This window comes from Acipenser ruthenus, chromosome 18 (genome assembly GCF_902713425.1).
Source record: "Acipenser ruthenus chromosome 18, fAciRut3.2 maternal haplotype, whole genome shotgun sequence".
In the NCBI taxonomy this organism is placed as follows: Eukaryota; Metazoa; Chordata; class Actinopteri; order Acipenseriformes; family Acipenseridae; genus Acipenser; species Acipenser ruthenus.
Window position 1 is genome coordinate 5,947,741 of NC_081206.1, and position 19,820 is coordinate 5,967,560.

Consider the following 19,820-nt stretch of genomic DNA (forward strand, 5'->3'; position numbering starts at 1 on the left):
GTGCTGAGTGGGTTTTAACTGTTCCCACAAAAGTCTTGCACCATAACCATTCTGAAGACAATACAAAACGGGCCACTTTCCAAAGCCTTACACTGAGCATGCTACACTGATGAAGGCACTAGCCAAAATGTGATAATCACTTCATTTATAGGATACAATCCAGGGTGATTCCCTGATGCTGTAAAAGGCTCTTTAAAAAAGGGTTTCCTGGCAGGGTATTGGTTGATAAAATCAGGCCCTTAGTTTGGTTGTAAGTTTTCACTTGAAATTCATCAAATTTTTAAACGTATAAAACAACTAGAATTTAGATAGGAATCTATGTCATACAGGTGAGTATTTTTCAGCTGTACATTCCTTTAGTAAAGTAACATAAGGTCCAATTATAAAGTTTAAACTCATGAGTAAAAAATGTTGTTTTTTTAAAGGCTAGACTTTTGTTAATGAAACCGTCTGCAGTGTATAACAGTTTTATAAAATATCAAAAGCAGACTCAAACACTCAATAGTTTGTGTGTCAAAGCTTTTTGGATATGGCTCATAGTAGGGATAGCCAGCTTTACTTATTTCCCCCCTGCAGTAGAATCATTTTTTTATATGTATTGTCTATATATTGGCTTTATACTTTTTTTCCTATTGCTCTGTGTTGACACGTGTTTTCTTATTTCATCCCATGTTTCAAGGAAGGACCGTTTTCTATTTCATTTATTTTAAATGTGTTACTGCGATTACGTGTGGTTTAACATGTTTCAGATGCTATCCCAGGGTGATGCAGTATGCAATAAATTCACTTGTTACACAACTACAGGCTTGCACAGCAGTATCACAGGACTAAAAGTGCAAACTAGGGGCGTAGCGCCGCACATCAAAAAAATGAATCACATCGGATGAGATTCTAATTTGCTTGCCATCTGTAACAGAAGCAATGAATCTTTTGTTCAACTGAAAGTTCATTCATTTAACAGGCATCTGGGTAGCAATAGCTTTAAGGCAAAATCAGAAAGGGGAATCCCCAGTCCCTGATCCCATGCATGTATGCCTTTTGTGATTGGACTTGGCATATTATTTCATGCAAGTCAAACCCCTTGGTTCTTCGCCACTCTACTGAAGATTATTGCATAGAGCAGCACAGCTATTTCATTGAAGGATTACAAGGGCAGCCTGGTTTTAATCCTTGAGTATAATTATAGCTGCTAACAAATCTTTTCTATTATGCAGATCTTTCCCATTCTGCAACTGTACTATAAACTGCTGCTGAGTGGGATCATTTCCTTGCTACAGTAAACTGGAATCCAACCTCATCAGTTTATGGTTTGCTGGTGTCTTACCAGCTTGGTTTTGTTATATATCTGAAGATAATCTACTCTGATCTTGGGGCCTTGACCCACAGCAGGTGGGGCAGTGTATGAACTACTGTTTGCAGACCAGTAGGGGGCAATCTCAGCTGTGAGACAGGAGACAGCTAATGCCCTGCCATGTGGTTGGAGGGATTGTTCTCTGAGAGAGGTGCTAAAGTAGGGTTCTGTCCACTGGAACGATTAATAACTTGCATCTGGGTTTACAAACACAAATGGTAAACTTGTAACTATAGGTCTCCAGAATATTCCATACGGAGATGTATCTATTTGAAAAGCAGAATACATTAACTGCTTACAAATTTATGTCAGCTGAATTTGAATATAATGTAACATCTTTATGATGAGGTCATATATTTCAACCCTATTCTGCCTTCTAGATATATATATAGTAATTCAGTTAGACAACTTTACAAGTTTACTTTGCCACTGTTCTCAGAACAAATGGTATTAAATGCTACTGCCATTTCATGCACGTGTCCTCCTATGAGGCTGTAAAGGACTGGGAATGTAAACAGCTGTGAGCATGAAAGAGTTAATTAGTACATAGAAGGTCAATTTGGGTTTTGAATCCAGTTTTATAATTTGAAATACATATATGTTCAAGTGATACAGGGGCGGGAATGAATAAAAGTTGTATATATGAATACTAACAGCTATATACACACAGTGGTTACTCTATTTGCATTTAATTTACATGCTAGTATAACAAAGGCAGAAAATACTAAAATTGCTTTCATTTGCTGGAACCTGTGTTAAAACTTTGCAAAGTAACAGATGTAAAAAAAGGAACACAAATTGCAAAAACTATTTATTATCGACATGAAAGATTCATTATTTTCCAAAATGTCCACTCCCAAATGTGCACGCACTGACAGCATGAGCTGCAGCTTTGCACAAGCCGTGTGTCGAACGTGTGCTACGTGCTGACTTGAGGGACATAGTCTGCAGTTTGTCAGTTCGTGACGACAGCAAGGGGGCGGTACAAGATGCGTTTTGTCAGTTCGTGACGACAGCAAGGGGGCGGTACAAGAAGAACCCCAATTCACAGATACTATGCATGTGTATGTTAAGGCAAACAGCCGATTTCCATTTAATGTCGAGTTTTTGGAAACGGTTTTTCAAGCCCAATTTGTGGACTGGTTACAGTGCAAATAGGTTTCACACTACTATATTATACAAACAAAAAATGCAACAGTATTGTAAGGAAGGAGCGACCTACTCAGAAATCTAAACTTTTAAGGGAGTCAGTAAGGTAGAGTACTATTATCATTTTTTTAAAATTACAAATTATGCATAAAGTCACATTTTAAACTAGATCTGCTTCTTCTGTTGAAAAAGTTTCTTCTTATTATTAGAATTACTATTACAATATATACCGTATGAAATTATACGATATTTGCCAGTACTACAAATTACTAGTTTTTTTTTTTTAATTTTCACAGGGGCTGTTTGATTGATATAAGTGCCATGTCCATAAAGAAAACCTGCAATACTGATGCACAACCAAAGAAGTTTGGATGTATTTTCTGCATGTGTCCGTAGAAAATAACCCCGAAAATGAACAGAGGTGTGCTTGTTGCACCGAAATAATGTAATTTATATGTCTGGAGTGAGCGTTTTTTCTTTATCTAAGAGGGCTTTGTTTTGTGTTGTGTTCGCTTGCGTGACCTCAGATGTTGTATCTCACGCGCTCTCCTTTTTAAAAAAAAATAAAAATAACTAAGGTTCAAACATTTGTTTGGAAATGTATCAAAGCAAACTTCTCTGAGCCCTAAGGCCCTTCTGCGTTTTTTCTGTTTCGTCTCAATGCTGGCTTGACCTGTCTTCAGGTAGACAATAGCCGTGCAATGATCAAACGGTTCTATTAGATTATATACAGCTAACCCTTGATCAACCAAAACTTTGAATTATTACCCCCCCCCCCCCCCCCCCCCCCCCCCCCCCCCCGAAAATTGCATTTTTGTAATACAGCAGCAAAGGTATCAAATGCAGCTTGATCACCCAAAACACTAATTACAGAACAAAACGTGAATAAGGAGATGTCTTGCCCCAGTAGCTGTGAAGGGGGTAGGGATTCAAATTGAGAAGTTGAAATGAAGAAGCTTCTGTCTCGTAATCAGGAAACGTGACATACCATACCCGTGCTCTTTCTCTGTAAACCGAGGGTTAGGGATTTGAAATAATTAACTTGTAGTAATTGAGGAGACATGCAGATTATACAGGCGTGCTAAAATTTGAAGCAACTAACCTGGCAACATCTGTGAAAACTGAGATGAAATAAATTGAGTCGTCCCGTCCCGTCCCGTCCCGTCCCCCCCCCCCCCCCCCCCCCCTGCAGCTAATGTGAAACTGTGCAATATCCTCCAACACACTCAAATTATGTTATGGCCTTTAATGTCCACAAATGTATTTTTTTTAAAAATACATACCAGTTATAAATAAAATATCTAATCTGTAAACAATACATATTAAACCAAGAAAATAGTAATAAATCAAGAAAATAGTAATTATATATATATATATACCGCAGTATTTTGGATACTTAGCGGTAGCACTGTCAGGTTTTCTGCTGTAGGGTTGAGAGTAATACGCCAGGACAGCCGGTCTGACTGATAACACGCTTGGCAGTTGGTTCTGCATAGATGACGGTGATTTTTTATTTATTTTTTTATATGTAATATATTTAGAGTGGATAAAAAACATCGAGATGTAACGTCTCGTCAACACAGGCGTCCGTTACTGGTGTCTCAAAAGTGATGATCCAACAAGTTATTCTGACTCCACGCCCAGTCTCCTTGAATAATTAAAGGCAGTATTCAAAAAGATGTTTCATTTACGAGTAGACCCGTGTCCCACCGGCATTCCCTTAGGTGTGCTGTGAGACAAACGGTTCAGTGACCACGTAGAGTGTCACCGGGTGAGCGAACAGTGAATAAAACAACGCGCCCATTCTCTGATGTAATGCTCTTGGGCGACGTTACATTTTTGCTTTGTTTTGCACATGTTCCTATTTTTTTTAAAGGAAACAAAAAACTACTAATTGCTTTATACAAGAGCAAAGGAGGTGCAGTAATTGTTTTTGAAAAGTTAGGCCTTAGTCAGTAAATATTCGTAGACGATAAGGTTTGTGTATTGTGTATAATCAAAAATGCAATTAAAATATCTAAATATAAAACTGAAATCGCCTTAACTGATCAAATACCGTCTTTATTTATTAATGTATTATTATTTTTTACCTAGGTATTTGTTCTAAACAATACAACTAACTACCTGTAACTTGATAAAGAAGCATCTGTTCTAGAACCTGTTGTATTCAAGAATGTTGTTAAACGGAAGACTGTACTTTTAAAAATGTGCTTCTTGTCATGTACGACGTCAAAATTAGGATACAGTGTTTTTGAGAGTTCAATTAAAGGGAGCTCTGCATGACGTGCACAACAGCACAGAGACTGCCGGCCGGCGAGCTAGCAAACAAACTGAACACACGTCCCGTCCCCCGTGCGTAAAAAAAAAAAAAAAACTCCTTGACTGACATGTCTCTTATCCACCAATCACATCTTTAATTGCTCTGGCCGCGAGCCAGAATGGAATGTTTATATTTGTTTGCTAGCCAATCACAGTGAATGGCAGGCGGGGTTCTAAAATGTTGCCCAGATGCACGCTCAGGGAGGGGGCGTGTCATGTATTGGAGAAAGAAAAAAATAAAAACATATATTTTTTTCTCTTACCGGCAGCTGCAGGGGGAACAGTGGAGGCATTTGTTAGTTAACCAAGTAAAGCAGTAGCGTGTTAACTTAGAAGTTGGGGAGAGAGCAATTGTTAAATGTATTGCTTTTATATATTTTAAGTAGAATATTAAGCCTGAAGCACCTTAACTAAGCCTACCAGATCATGAATTCCAAGCGTCTTCCTAAGAGGTCTGTGGTGGGGATACGTGTTTGCGCCGCTCCAGGTTCAGTGTGTACCGGTAGCTTGCAAGCAGGGACAAGTGACACACATGGCAAGGCTATTGCAGCAGGGGTCTTTGAGATAATACAAGCATGCAAGAACGACCCTTCTACTGGAAGCAGTTTCTACGCACTGATGTTGGACGAAGGCACTTTGAAAGAATACCCCACTGAAGAGAGCGTTATGAATCGGTCTGATTTGAAAACGATAGTGCATGGAAAACACTCTCATGCCGGTTTGGAAAAGGTGAGACCTGCTCAAACTTCGTTACATTTTAGCTGCCCATGCATGGGACACAGTAAGAAGTCGATACTTCATCTGCATTTTCTTGGACCGTTGATACGGTAAAGAATATACCCGCTTAAAGCTGTGTTTAATTGTGTTTAGTTGTGTTGCGTCAGTTGTGTCACAAAGTACTTTACTGTATCTTACCGGCGCACTTATAATTCCGATTGATATATACATTTAATTTTAATTTTAATTAAATGCGAACAGTTATCGTAATAGAAAAAATGCGCTGAAGTTTATTTGCTAAGATGGCGACTCGATGCATGTTCAAAGTTTAGTGTAAAGAGGAAAGGAGGTTGGGACTTTTAACAAGAAAAAAACAACCCCTCCCCCCCACAGTGATACTGTAGTGAATAACAACTGTATAGCCAACATTCCCAAATAATATCCGGATACGAAGTCATGCTATTCACACAGAGGGAAGGCTACATGTAACTATTATAATAGTAAGATAGCATTCCTGTCCTTTCTTTGGTACTGTATTACGCAGTACCTGACGTCATATGCTAACATTAACACCAAGAAGCCGGTCGTGAGCCCTGATCAATGTACCAGACTCAGCTTGATATTATTATTATTATTATTATTATTATTATTATTATTATTATTATTATTATTAAATCTTAAACGCGAATCTAATGAAATAAACATGGTTTGAGGAATCGCTTAGCTTGGATTCGTTACTGTATAAACGCTGCATAATGTTTGGTTATATCGCATTATACAGGACTATACTCTTTACAGTGTCCGGCCATCTAAAAACGGGTAAATCAAGCTTTCTCCCCTCCAGCAGTGCGTACTGTGCTACAGTGACACGCCCACTCAAAACCGTTCTCCCAGATGATCTACTGTACCAAGATTTTACTAACTGATATATAAATATAAGGAAGTCAGTTTTTTTGTTGTAGTTGATAATTGTAATTTACAAGTTAATCTACTCTTAGTTGTCCACCAAATGCTCCTTTTAGATTAAATCTTTGATATAGTAAGTTCGTGAAGAGCAAACTATCTTTTGACATTTGTCTCAAAAACATCAGAATCAGACCCAGCATTTTTTTTTTGTTTTGTTTTGTTTGTTTATTGAGGCAGTCAATCTAGTTTAATTAAAAGCAGAATGTAGTATTTGTAATTAGAGATTTGTACAGTAGGAACGTTACCAGCTGTGAACAACTCCATTTCAGCACTACCAAAGTAACTGCTACACTAACTGCTTTGGGTATTAGGCCAAGGTATAGTCTAAGAACTGTGTAGCCAGTAAACCTCTAGTATGAGTCTATCCACTGGTGGCTGGCCACATAAAGCAGATCAGATTTAGTTAGAGATGCAGCAGAGTACAGAATTGATACAGGGTCGGGGGGAATGCCAGTGCAATACTTTGGTTTGGCAACTTGGATACACTTTAATCAAGGCCTGGCTGCAGAAATAGATTGTTTCTAACCATACTCGTTGGCGTTGTTTTGCCTAAGGGGAGTGGTCCATTCCAGTCGCAGTATACTGAGAGATGTCTGTCGACCACTTAATTGCTACTGACAGTCACACAGCTGACAGTATAAGTAGTATTCTGTAGCATGGCGGTGTCAATGAGGGCCCCTGTCCATCAGTGTCGCTCAGCTCTGGCCCCCAGGGATCCCAAACAGCCAAGGGGTTTGTTTCTGCTGGCTCATACAGTAAATAACACTTCAACCAGCTTCCATTCCACCAGTGTAAAGGCAATCCATATTTTGATGTTCAAACTGAATTTCTTGCACTCAGCATCAACTCACTATTTTATGTGAACGACCGTAAAGCCTCATCTTTTTTTTATTTTAAGTGTAATAAATAAAAATTGAGCAACGTGTAATAATGTTAAAGTATATGCAGTATTCCAATTCTTGCACTGTGCTTTTAGATACCTTTGTACTGCAAGAGTGAAGAGGGAGTTCCAGAGCTGGAACAGAAAAGCACCCTGGTTCTGAATGGCAGAAAGTTAGAAGACCGTGTGCACGTGGACGACAAACGTTCTGCGGGGCGACTGGAGGACACCAAGAAAGACCCGCTTCCACAAAGCCCTGCCCCAGTGCATGAACAGAGCCGGCTCCAGATGTCATCCTACATCCCTGTCCCCAAGCACAGGTAGGTCTGGCTGGGATACTCTGTAGTTAGGAACGATGGCTATGGAGCAGTCCTGCACAGTGCAGGGCTCCTGAAACAATTAGGGCTTCCGTGTGTGCAAATACACAGCCGTAAACTAAACAGTGCTGTTTACACATTGATTGATTGTGCCAAATTCACAAAGAAGAACATATTAAAGTACACTGTTCAAGTACAGTAAGTACAATACAAATGGATGTATTTGAAGTCAAGGTAAAAAGTTAGTGCATTATCTCACTGCAGCAAAACCTTAACAAGTACAAGCGATAATATAAATATATATATATATATATATATATATATATATAGGTTTGCAGGTTTATTGATTCAGCGTTTCCAAACATGCTAACCTTTTTCAAGTTTAACTTTCCTTCTCATTATGATTGTAACTGCATAGCTTTATCTAGCTGAGATAGAAGTTATTGCTCCTGTTTAAATATTGTCCACTTGTACTGTATAACACGCCTCTCTCTAATAACTGGTGGATTTCTTTTAAAAACATTTCAGCCTGTTGAATAACTGCCCTTCACCTGCAGTAAAAGGCTGCTTTTGGGAGCAAAACATTTGGAGTGCTTTGACAAAGTGCACTTTATTAGAGTTGGATTTTAAAGAGGCATATATAGTTGAAACCTGTGTATAATTGCTATGTGTCAGAGGGAGTAATACTGTAACACAGAGCTTTGCTGTGTACAGCTGAAGTGTGTTACTGACCCATGCCGGATATCTTTTTGATAACTATCAGGCAAAGATAATATTCAGTGGTTCTGTATGTGCATTGTTTGCTTTTTCTATTTACAGTACATGAGAACCAACCTGGATTGCATTAACTATTTATTTGTAGGTGGTTGATGTAATCAAGTGCAACAGAAGTCTTTATTTTTACGACAAAGCTTCTGCTCCAGTGCAAAGTGTTTCCACCAAAACAGTTTAGGTGCAGAGAAGTCATTACAATAATGCTCTGGTAAAATTATTTCCTGTTTAGAAAAAAGAAAAATGCTGCAAACTTTGAACTGGATCAAAATGAAAAATCATACAGTAGCTCATTCTTTAATATATATATGACTGTTTAATATATTGGTAAACCTGCATCAATTTGAGTCAGACACATTTGCCACTCCCTGTCTGAGTGTCTTTTACTGAGTGTCCATATCATTCTGCTCCCCCTGCAATGACAGCTATTGAGCCTCCTCCTAGCTAGGTTTAACCCTTATCCAAGCCCTTTGGACTCATCAGAGCTTTTTCTTTTTTATTTGTAATTTCTGCATATTATCAGTGAATTAGTTTATTTTATATATTTCTAGCATCCAGTTAAAAGTCATTGCATTAAAAAGAAATTCTGATGATTTCTGACAACTGTGTTTGGGGAAGCATAGGTCCATTAGGCCAGGGGTAGGCATCCCTGGTCCTAGGGGACCCCTGTGTCTGCTGGTTTTCATTTCAACTGAGTTCTCAATAACTTCATTGAACCCTTAGTTTAACTATTCATTATCTTAATTAGACCTTTTGAATTGTTTTCAGCTTTTAAACAGTGGAGATTTCAAGTTAACTATACCATTTTATAAGTAACTTGAAATCAGCAACTTTTTAGGAGCAGAGCACAGTTAAAAAGGTCTAATTAACACATTATCAGTTCAATTAAGGGTTTGATTAACTAATTGAGAACTCGGTTGGAATGAAAACCAGCAGACACAGGGGTCCCCCAGGACCAGGATTGGGAAACCCTGCATTAGGATTAAACTGCAGATTATCCCTTAGATTCCGAGAGCCTTTTCTAGGTAGTAACACTGATTGCTTGCTGACTCTTAAAGGATGTAAAAGATCCGGGTGCAGGGGCGCATTCCAGGAATATATAAGACTGTCATTCAAGAGGATTTTAGGGTCTAGCTCTTAGATTATCTGTATGTTTTAAAAATAAAGTAGCAGGAAGTTCATTAACCAGAATTTTTTGTATTTTAAAAAAAAAAAATGTTTCACATGTGTTAGGCATGCATTTGGATTTTGCATGTTACAAATGTTCATAGCTAGCATAGTTGTACTTTTAAAGCAGGTAGACCCTGCAGGTCTTGTTTGTTTACACTGTATCCCATTAGCCTGGTTACTTGACGGTGTACTGTAACATAAATTACAATAACCCTACCGTTTACTATTTGATATAAAAAAATGGTATTCATTTGTCAGTTTCTTTGCTACTACCATTTTTTGGCCCGCTTTTGTCTGTGTTTTTTTGGTTGTGATATTCTTTGTATCACTTACTGTATTGCTGCTTGCTGACAGTTTCCTCAGACCGTAATCGATTACTCAATCAGTGATCTTCTAGGTCTGTTTCTGTGCTGGTGTGGGATCGCTACACTGTTACTGTGGACCTCAAGTGTGACGTTCAAAATGTGACACCAAGATAGAAATTGAATCCAGCACGATGGGGTGATATTATTAATGCTCAATCTGAAACCAGATTTGTTGATATTTCTTTTTGTAAACCCAGTACAGTCATGGGCCAAAGATATCTTTAGCTAATTTTGGAAAGTAAAAAAAAAAAAAGTCTACTGAGAGTTAATTTGACTTTTTTTTTTTTTTTTTTAAATTATGTAAATATTTTTGAAACAGCCTACTGTATATGCTGGGGAGTCTTTCTGGGGGTTAGTTCACACCTAGATAACGATTAGTTTGTTATGTACAAGCCTAGACCTGCCCTGTTTGACAGACAGGTCGCTTCAGAACTGCAGAGCTGTATGTTGACCCAGGTGTGTTTTGCAGGAGTCAGCTATTTGAAAGGTAATTCATTCCAATACCATATCTGCATGTGTGTTGCCAGCCACCATGGGAAACCTGATTGTACTTGTTTGTGCCATTGAAAAGCATAGGATGCATTCTAAAAACAGTATTGTTACGATTGATTTGTTTAATGTATAATATAGGCATGGGTAACATTCAGTAAGGAAGCAAATATACAGGGGGGGGGGGGGGGGGGATTTTAAATGTTTCCGTGATCACATCGTACACAGCATGTATATTGAGCTGATCTTTTCAAAATGGGTTTATGGGTTAACAAGCTTCCTATGTGAAGATGATGTTTGTTTACTGTGGGTGCATTGCTCTTTAAAAGTGAGCGGATTCAGAATATGCAAGCTTTTGCTCAAGTGTGAGGTGTGACGTTTTTTGTTTTTAAAAGAACTCCAAGCAATTTGTCAGCGTGGATTAAATCATTGTAGCTGTATAAAACTACCAAGAATAACGTTGATTCAAGTGCTCCTTCCTAAAGATGTTGTTTTTATTGCTTTTCATGTGTTTGCTTCAAGGTGTTCAGGGCTCCTATGCATGGCCAAGTTTGTATTATTTTATTCCTATATCCATTACCAGAACGAGAAACGGGGCAAACCCTGCACAGGAGCGTAGCATCCTGCGCACATTGCACGGAGCTCAAGGAAACGTAAACCGGCGGCTGTTTCTTTTAAGGTTTCAGGAATCATAAGCTTTGAGTTGCAGTGTAAACAAGCTCACAGTCCACCCTGAATGTTTTTTTTTTTTAATGTGAGTTAATTATAGCCGCTGGAGGACTTGCATGAGTGACCATGATAGTGATCGTTTACACTTTTAGATTTTGTTTATACATGCTGTCTGCAGTGAGGTGGGCTTTTGAACCAGCCTTCTACAAGCTTTCTCTTGCGGAGTGAAACATAAGCACCTGCAACATGTATATTTCAACCTGTCTATTATTATATAGATCTGGTCTAGCAGCCCTTTATCAGCAAGTCAATCTTTTATGTGCGCACAGCAAGGCGGAACTCTTCTGTTTGCACACTTGCTACCTGTTTCATTGACTCAAAAGGCACTAGGGGCCATCCTGGAGAGCAGAAGTGGCTACAGATTTCCAGTTCCCTGCCTGAATGAATCAGAGCAGCTCATTCTTGAGGAATTTGGCTAAAGTACCTCTCCCGAACACATTGAGTCAGTGCCGTCCTGGCGGGCCGTGGTTTCCCCGCTCCTTGCTGACAGTGTGTTACAGCAAGTGTAGGTGAGTAGGTCTTAGGCACTGTCCTGCAGGCATGTTATTGAGGCGGTGTGTTTGGAAAATGCTCTGTCTGTAAGGCTTTTATCAGGGCTTTCGATGGTATCAGACTTTGTGATAAATATAATTAGACTGTACTTCTACTATATCTGTTTAATTCAACAAGGATGCACATTGTTAGATATTATAAGCCATAATCCCTTACTGTAAAAGTACGATGCAAAAAAATAGGAGACTGTGTGGTCCAGTGGTTAAAGAAAAGGGCTTGTAACCAGAAGGTCCCCGGTTCAAATCCCACCTCAGCCACTGACTCATTGTGTGACCCTGAGCAAGTCACTTAACCTCCTTGTGCTCCGTCTTTCGGGTGAGACGTAGACTCTGCAGCTGATGCATAATTCACACACCCTAGTCTCTGTAAATCACCTTGGATAAAGGCGTCTGCTAAATAAATAAATAATAAAAAAAGTCACCTTTGAAAAGTAGGAGTTCATGGGAAAATCGGGTCAATAAATATTAAATAAAGTGATATGTTATATAATTTAGTTCTAAGTGCCAGTAACTTTTCTTCTGAAGTATAAAATACATTTTTGTTCCTGGTTTTGTACCGGGGGAAAAAAAGCATACTGTATAATTAAAAAATGCGACTTTAAACTTTAAAGTGAGTCATTCCTCAGTGGTGCATTAGCAATTCTCAGATGTTACCGACATGCCTCTGTTGCGACTAACTATAAAATATATTCTTTAAGTGTGATGGTGCTGTGCATGCCATACTGTACTTCTGGTCAGTGTCTAATTTGTTAACTGGTACAAGTGAAAACTAATATTGAAAACAGCTCCCAGTTACATTAGTGGAGTTTAAATAAGTAAATACAGTATGGTTACAGCCTATTCTCCCTATAAGGCTATGCTCTCAAAAGGAGCTATAGGCTAAACAGATTTCAAGAGGAGCCTGGGTCTACCCGATTATCAGGGATGCTGGCATTAGCTTGGGGTTTCTGATACAAGCATTTCTAGGTCTCTACTGGATGTTGAAGGTTTTTCATTTGGTGCATTTCCACAGTGGTATATCATGGTACAAACATTGGAAAGTGTGGTAAAGAACAGTAAAGGCATGGTAAACCAAAGAGGGTATGGTAAAGCGTAGTGGAAACTGCCATTAACCCTGATTGAATATGTTACATGCAAAGTAAAAGTGTGGTAAACTTCATTGAGGCTCAGTGATTTTCTTGTTGAAACCTGCAGGAGATTATATCCTGACTCTGGTTTGATTGAATCTTCCCAGGAGGGTTTCTGCTGTGTCTCAGCACATCATACCTTCCAGAGTGTAGATCTCTGACACTGGCATGATGCCATTGTAAGGGAGAAAAAAAAAAAATGGTGTATGAAATAGGAAACATCTTACATAACACCACAGTGTGTTTTATGAGCACTGTAACTGGAGTAATGTGCTTACATAATCCCTCATAATTACTGTTATGACTGTAACAAAGCAGAGCCGTTACTTCTTGTAGGACTTTAGTTGCATAGCAACAACACATTTCCAAACCCTATTGTTCTGTCCAGCTGAATCTCATCATTATTTATTGATTTATTGATTTATTGATTTATTTGTATACACTAGCAACGACAGCTGGGGCATTTAATTATGCAGTATTATGAACTAATGAAGAAAATTCCACAGGAAATAGATATTATACATTGTAATGTCTTGGTGAGTAACGTTCTTGCTGTGTGCGAGTGGGAGTGCTGCCCACAGTCCATTCAGCTTGGAATCAGCAGGTATACCAACAAGCAATGGATATGGACTGGGTGGATTCGAAGCTCAACAAAAAGCAACCATTTGATTCCTAGTGTGCAGCTAAGCAGCAGCCCAGCTAGCCTGCCCAATCAGGACTTCAATTCTTCACCTGACACTATTTTGACATACTGTAGATGCAAACACTAACATGCTGTCTAGCTATCAGGCCTGCTGCATTCCTGATAGTTATCTGTTTTAAAGGGGTCAGGCCAGTACAGATTTGGAAAGTGGTGGTTCAGGTATAACAAGGCTCTCATTTAACAGCAGTTAAACACACATCTTTGTATGACATTTATTCTATACACCTTCTTATTTCCTTGCCTGGATTCCAGATGGATTCCAAAGGGTTAAATAATTAAAAACCCTCAGGAAACAAGCCCGGATTCTATAGGCATTATTACCTAATTGTTGCCTTGGCTGCTTGGGGTAAAGGTCTCTCTAGACCAGGGGTCTCCAACCCTGGTCCTTGAGAGCCCCTGTCCAGCAGGCTTTATAGGTATCGTTACATCATCAGTGGCTAAAGATCTGGAACACCTGTTAATCTTGACTAATTAAGCCAGTAATTGGTTCAATTAAGTAACTGAGAGATTGGTTAAAATGAAAACCAGCAGCCACAGTAGCTCTCCAGGACCAGGGTTGGAGACCCCTGCCCTAGACATTCTTCTACCAGTAGGGGTCACTGTTGCGAGACCTGGGGGATAATACAACAGAAACAGTAGTCTGGAATAGATCACTATGATCAAGCATGGTTTAGTAGGACAGAAATGATTTTAATGCTGAACAAAATGTTGACAGTGTAATATAATATCATACAGAAGCAGGAACGGAAATGCCCCTCCAAGGTATAAGAAGGTCCAACAATACATTCAACTGAACTTTACTGCTCGACCCCCAATAGGATGTTGTATTGTTTTGTGTGTCATTTTGTATTTAATTTCAGCTTGCCTTTATTGGACTTGATGAATTTTGCAGTAATCTTGCTCATCTCGCATTGCTGTGTTTAAGATAAATTACCGGGTTCATCCGATATTTACTGCAGTCTGACCACATCTTCTTCCTCTGGTCCTGGGACCTTGGAAGTATTGTACTCCCCTGCAATACTCTGGAGTGCCTGATTAATGGGCTTTGAGTTAGACGGCTCCTGCCTCTGCCTAACCACACTTCAAATAAACCTTTCCACTCTAACTATCAGCCAGTGTAAATGGACTGTGTTATCCTATCATTCACCATTAGCGGAGCAGAAAGCGTTAATGTGTGTACCCTGGATAGAGCTGGTTGTTATGGCTCTGAGGCTATAATAAATACTCTGGATGAACCTTAGATGGCTCTATGAGATAATTCTTTAGCATTACTACTGTATAAACACTAATAGTATTCGAAGTAGATCAACAGGATTATTATACCAGTGTTGCATAGTTTTAAGGTTTCAGTGAGTACATTGAAAGTACAATGCAAAATGAAACGTATATTGATTTTTAACAGTAATCTATTTAAGCATTGATTACTAAAGAGGGTGCATTGCATTGAGATAGGGTTGATGGTTTTTGAAAAGCTTGGCGTGTTCTGCCTCGCCGGTCTCCATTTCAAAGTGCAATGAGATGTCATTTCTGTTGGTCTGAAGCAGCGTTTCTGTTTATCTGGCGTGTTTCCAGTCAGTCATGTGGAATCTCCTTGGTGTTGACTCCATTTCACATACTGTAGGCTTGGGAAAGGAAAACAGCACACACACACACACACACACACACACACAAAAACAGATTATAATTTTCTTCCACTTAAAAAAAAATACTTTGCTATGCAGTTTTTAGGTGTGCAATCTTGTATTCTATTATGCTTAGAAAATAAAAGGTACTTTTTGTCTGAGAACAATAGTGGAATTTTTGTGTTTTTTTTTTTGCACATGGTAACTTTCTTCACCACTCAATAAGACTCAAGCCACAGGTAAAGCATTTGAATGCTGTATCAAACTCCTAATGCAGGCATCATTTATTTCAACTGTTGTATTGCTGTTTGAAACAGCTTTTATTTGTAAGCCTTTTTCATTATTAAGCTGGGTTCAAGCACAAGGTTAAATAAATGTTTGCTCACCCACAGTGTGGCTGTCGCTCATGCTGCGGAATTATCTGTTCCTTTTATTTATTTCAGTGGTACATAATTGTCTTTTAATGGTAATTTTGCCACACTTTTCACATAACGTTTGTCATGCTTTTCCCATGCTTGTGCTATACATTTACCATACATTATCATGGTTTTCACCACGGTATACCATTGTTTGCTTTACCATGGCTTTCTATGCTTTGTGTATTCACTGTGTGTTTACTTTGCTATTCTTTAACATGGTTTACCAATATCATGTGTTCAGTCTGGATTCAATTTCACAACCCTGTTTAAAAGGTTAATTCAGGGGTAGAAGTAAGACTCCTTTTGCATTGCAGTTTCACCCTGTTCAGCTTGATTAGCCACAGTGTATCGGTAACAAGCTCAGGTGTGTGATTAAACTTGTACTAAAATCAGGAATGGAGCAAACTGCTATTACATCATTTTTTGTATGGATACTTGACCAGGGGTTAGTTATTGGATCTCTAGTGTAATTATCGTCTACATTATTGGTTTGGCTTCGTCATCATGGACTTGGTCTTGCCTTGATACAGGGAAATACCGTTTATTTAGTTTAGTGTTCTATTTACTTTTTAGAACCATTCTAAATGAGTTCTATTGATGAATCCATTACTGTAAGCAGCTTCATTGATGGCACACTAACATTACTTGTGCCAGGAAAATAAAAAGTTACTCCGAGCAGTCTGTTGCAGAAGTCATTCTGCATGCCACATGTTAAAATTGAAATATTGTATGGAATGTTTTTAGTTTCGAGATGAATCAGTTTCCTTGAAATAAACCCAGTGTACTACAGTTTATGCACTGATGGCATGATGCTCACTGATATGAGTGTGAGTGAGGGACACTTTTACTTTTCATTAATGAGGTTCTGTGACAAATCTGTGCACAATACTGCACCTTGTTAGCTACTCCTAATCTCTGTCATGGTTTAGAATGTGCCCCTGTTGGGTGAAATCATCCAGGAGTAGTCATTGTTATTAATATGACTATTATAAATAATACTGGTTGGGATTAAAATAAGTCCATTCAAATGAACTTGCTTTGCTTATTGCCTGCCTGTTTTGTTTGAAGAAAACCTCATTAGAAATGACAAGGGGCAATGAAAATGGTACCATGCTAATTAAGGGTAGCCCATGAACTCCGCAGTGAATTAACAAGTAAACTTTAAAAATAAATTTTGGTATCATTTATTTTTGTATATTTTGTTGCCAAATCATTGTTCCTTCCTGCTAACCTGCTGTAGTGTAAAGAAAGCCCCACAGAATCCTTATGTCTCTTATATATCAAAATATCTACTAGCCTGGTCCCAAGTAAATGTGACATACGAAGTAGTTAATTGGTTAGCCCACATTTTTATATTTGTTTACACCACTTTACACTATGGGAGTTTGTTCTGTGTTTAATGTTTATGTTTGCACTGTCTCTAATGTGTGCTGCCTTGCTAAAACTGGGTATCGATTTCCAGTTTGGGCCAGATAAAAGCTATGTTACATAAATGATGTACGTCTGTGTTTACTGTTCAGGGTAATTGCATACTTTGAGAAAGCTGGCCACATTTCTAGAAATAAAATACCACTGGAATGTTTGGAGGCGTTGTTCCCCTGGTTTCTAAATGTCCGGTCTGTTTTCTGAGAGTGATTCCTGCACAGCAGGTTATCTTCTCTGCAGACAAACAGGGATACGGACAGCTGCTTTCTCCATTCTCACCCCACATCCTAGAAATAATAATTCAACAATATTATCATAATTATAATCACAATTTAAATAATAATAATAATAATAATAATAATAATAATAATAATAATAATAATAATAATAATCACATTATTACACACTTCCTCTTTCATAAAAATCTACATTTCTTAAAATGTAATTATCGTCTTAAAATGGTCTCTAAACCATTTACTAAATGATCCTTCATATTATATACTGCATATAAACTATTCCTGCAGTGTACAGCTGTACAGTGAAAGTAATGCTAAGTATAACTCCTGTTCAAGTACAACTATGGCCAAAGGTTTTGCATCACCCTATAGAATTAACTAATTTTGCTGCATAAAGTCAAATGAAACATTTTGAATAATATATAAAATATATACATTTTGTTTAATTGTCTCAGTCATAAAATTCTAACCATTCTGGCCATAGCTGTAGGTCCTAATCGACACATCTATACAGTTCAAAACAAAGTACAACGATTTTGTGTGCGGTCTGGAGAGAACAAAAACCTGGCCTGTCGATGGATCTGAGGACTGGAGGGAAGCACCATCGAGCAGTGAGCTTGGGCTGGGAGCTGTACTGTACTGTAGCATCCTGTTGTAGAATGCAAGGCAGCACTGAAAAGATCAGCAGAGCAACTGAGCCCAGAAAGCCTGTATGAGAAGCAGAGCATTTTTTAGTCGTTCAGCTCATGTCATCCACCTCCTAGAAGCATGGTCATCTATGCTTATCTTAACCCAAGTAACGTTTTATTTGTCTGAAATCAAGGCTGTCTCTTGGCCAGCGTTCGGTTAACGATGAGGCTGTTTATTTTCCCTCTTGCAGCAGATGTTCAGCATGTGCAGCATCACGCAGAATGTAGGATTCAGTTCATGCAACTGCACCCCGGGCTGAAGAAGCTTTTTGTTTACTTTGGTTTGGGAAGAACTCCAGCGAGTCTTATTTTATAAGCAACAGGATAATTTAGCTAGAACTTAAATCCTGTTTTTTTGGTTGGGATCAAGGCATTTCTTAATAACTGTAGGACATTGTCAGGGAACAAGAGGAGTCGAAACTGTCTTGCTGTCTTGAGCTAGCTAAGATATTTCTTTTGTTTAACGCCCCAATACATATTTATGCTTTTTTAATATACCCAATTTCTCTGATACATATGGTTTGAGCATGTGGTTAAAATCTTAACACTTATGGTCAGATTTTTTTTCAAAACATAGACTTAGATTTCAGCTGTTGAAGGTTACTTTTTTTGTGATTGTTTATATACAGAGCCGCACCATCAGAGACCACGGGATTTCCCTTTTAGCTTATCAACAATTGAAGCGACAGCAGTAATTGCATGACATTGCCGTAATTACAGAGCCTTGTTACTGCTACAGCCTTTCACTGTTCCTGTGCTGTATGGATCGAATGTGATGACATTTCTGACCAGTCAAGATTAGTTTTAATGGGCACTACAATCTTCAGTTGCATCGGTGTGACACGGAAGGAAGTGGGTTTTCGCGATTTAAATTGCTGCAAGGCTGTGGAAACAGCACAGCAACTGAACAAACAGCGAGCGCTATTGCCTTACGTTCCATTACAGTATATGGAATGGGCCTTACTGAAAGTTAAGTTTAGACATTCTTAAATACAGAATTTGCCTTCTGCAAAACATATATTGCAATACATACATGTTTGTAATAAAAAGGGGCCACTTTCATAAAAGTTCATACTATACAACATATATACAACAATACTATATTTTTTTGGTTTTTGTTAGCTGTAGAGGTGAATAACATGCAGTACTGGGAACAGATTAGTCCCTGTCCATTTCCATGCTAACAAAATATATTTCTGTGCTATAGAGGGTTAACTTCTCTGACAAGCTTGATAGTCTGATGTGGCAGCTGTTTCTAGCTAGACTTGTATTATTTCCTTAACTGCTTGCAGGATCAACCTGCTGGAAACATACTGTGGTGTGTTGATTATTCATGCAAGAAGCGTTTCAAAGTATAACATTGCTTATAATATAGCTCGAACATCAATCTTATTGGAACAATTTAGAGGTTTTTTTTGGTGGGTCTTCCAAAATGCAAATAATGATCTGCACTTTGCCAGCAGCGACATTTTCTATATTTAGATCTAGTGTTTACGTGAACTAACAGCAGCCACAGGAAGTGTGTGTGTGTGTGTGTGTGTGTGCCTGTGTGTGCCTGTGTGTTTGTTTATGCCTCTGCTTGCATATTATTGGCTGAGAAATTAAGAGCACTCTCATACTGAACTTTGTAGCTGGGTAGCAACTGTCCTGTTATTGGTTAGTCTGTTTCTATAGTTACGGTATAACCTTGGAGTTTTAATAGACGGTCAATAAAGCAATTGTTTGCTTTTTTGGTTTGGAAATACCTTGCTGCTTTCATAGAGCATTTGCATAATATGGACTGGAATCTGTAAATATAGGGTCATTTAAAGTGGATTCCTTCAGA

The 19,820-nt window shown here is 38.5% G+C and overlaps 1 protein-coding gene across 2 annotated transcripts in view; it reads left to right on the plus strand.

Moving 5' to 3' along the window:
- The first annotated feature begins 4,968 nt into the window (after positions 1 to 4,968).
- LOC117429527 (zinc finger protein 704-like) overlaps positions 4,969 to 19,820 on the plus strand; it is a 32,889-nt gene continuing 18,037 nt past the window's right edge. The window contains exons 1-2 of one of the 2 annotated variants that reach the window (XM_058990988.1): positions 4,969 to 5,548; positions 7,479 to 7,702. In XM_058990988.1, the coding sequence (XP_058846971.1) occupies positions 5,246 to 5,548; positions 7,479 to 7,702 (527 nt within the window). In that variant the 5' untranslated portion in view covers positions 4,969 to 5,245. The remainder of the gene's footprint in view (positions 5,549 to 7,478; positions 7,703 to 19,820) is intronic. The other variant, XM_058990987.1, reaches the window with a different exon arrangement.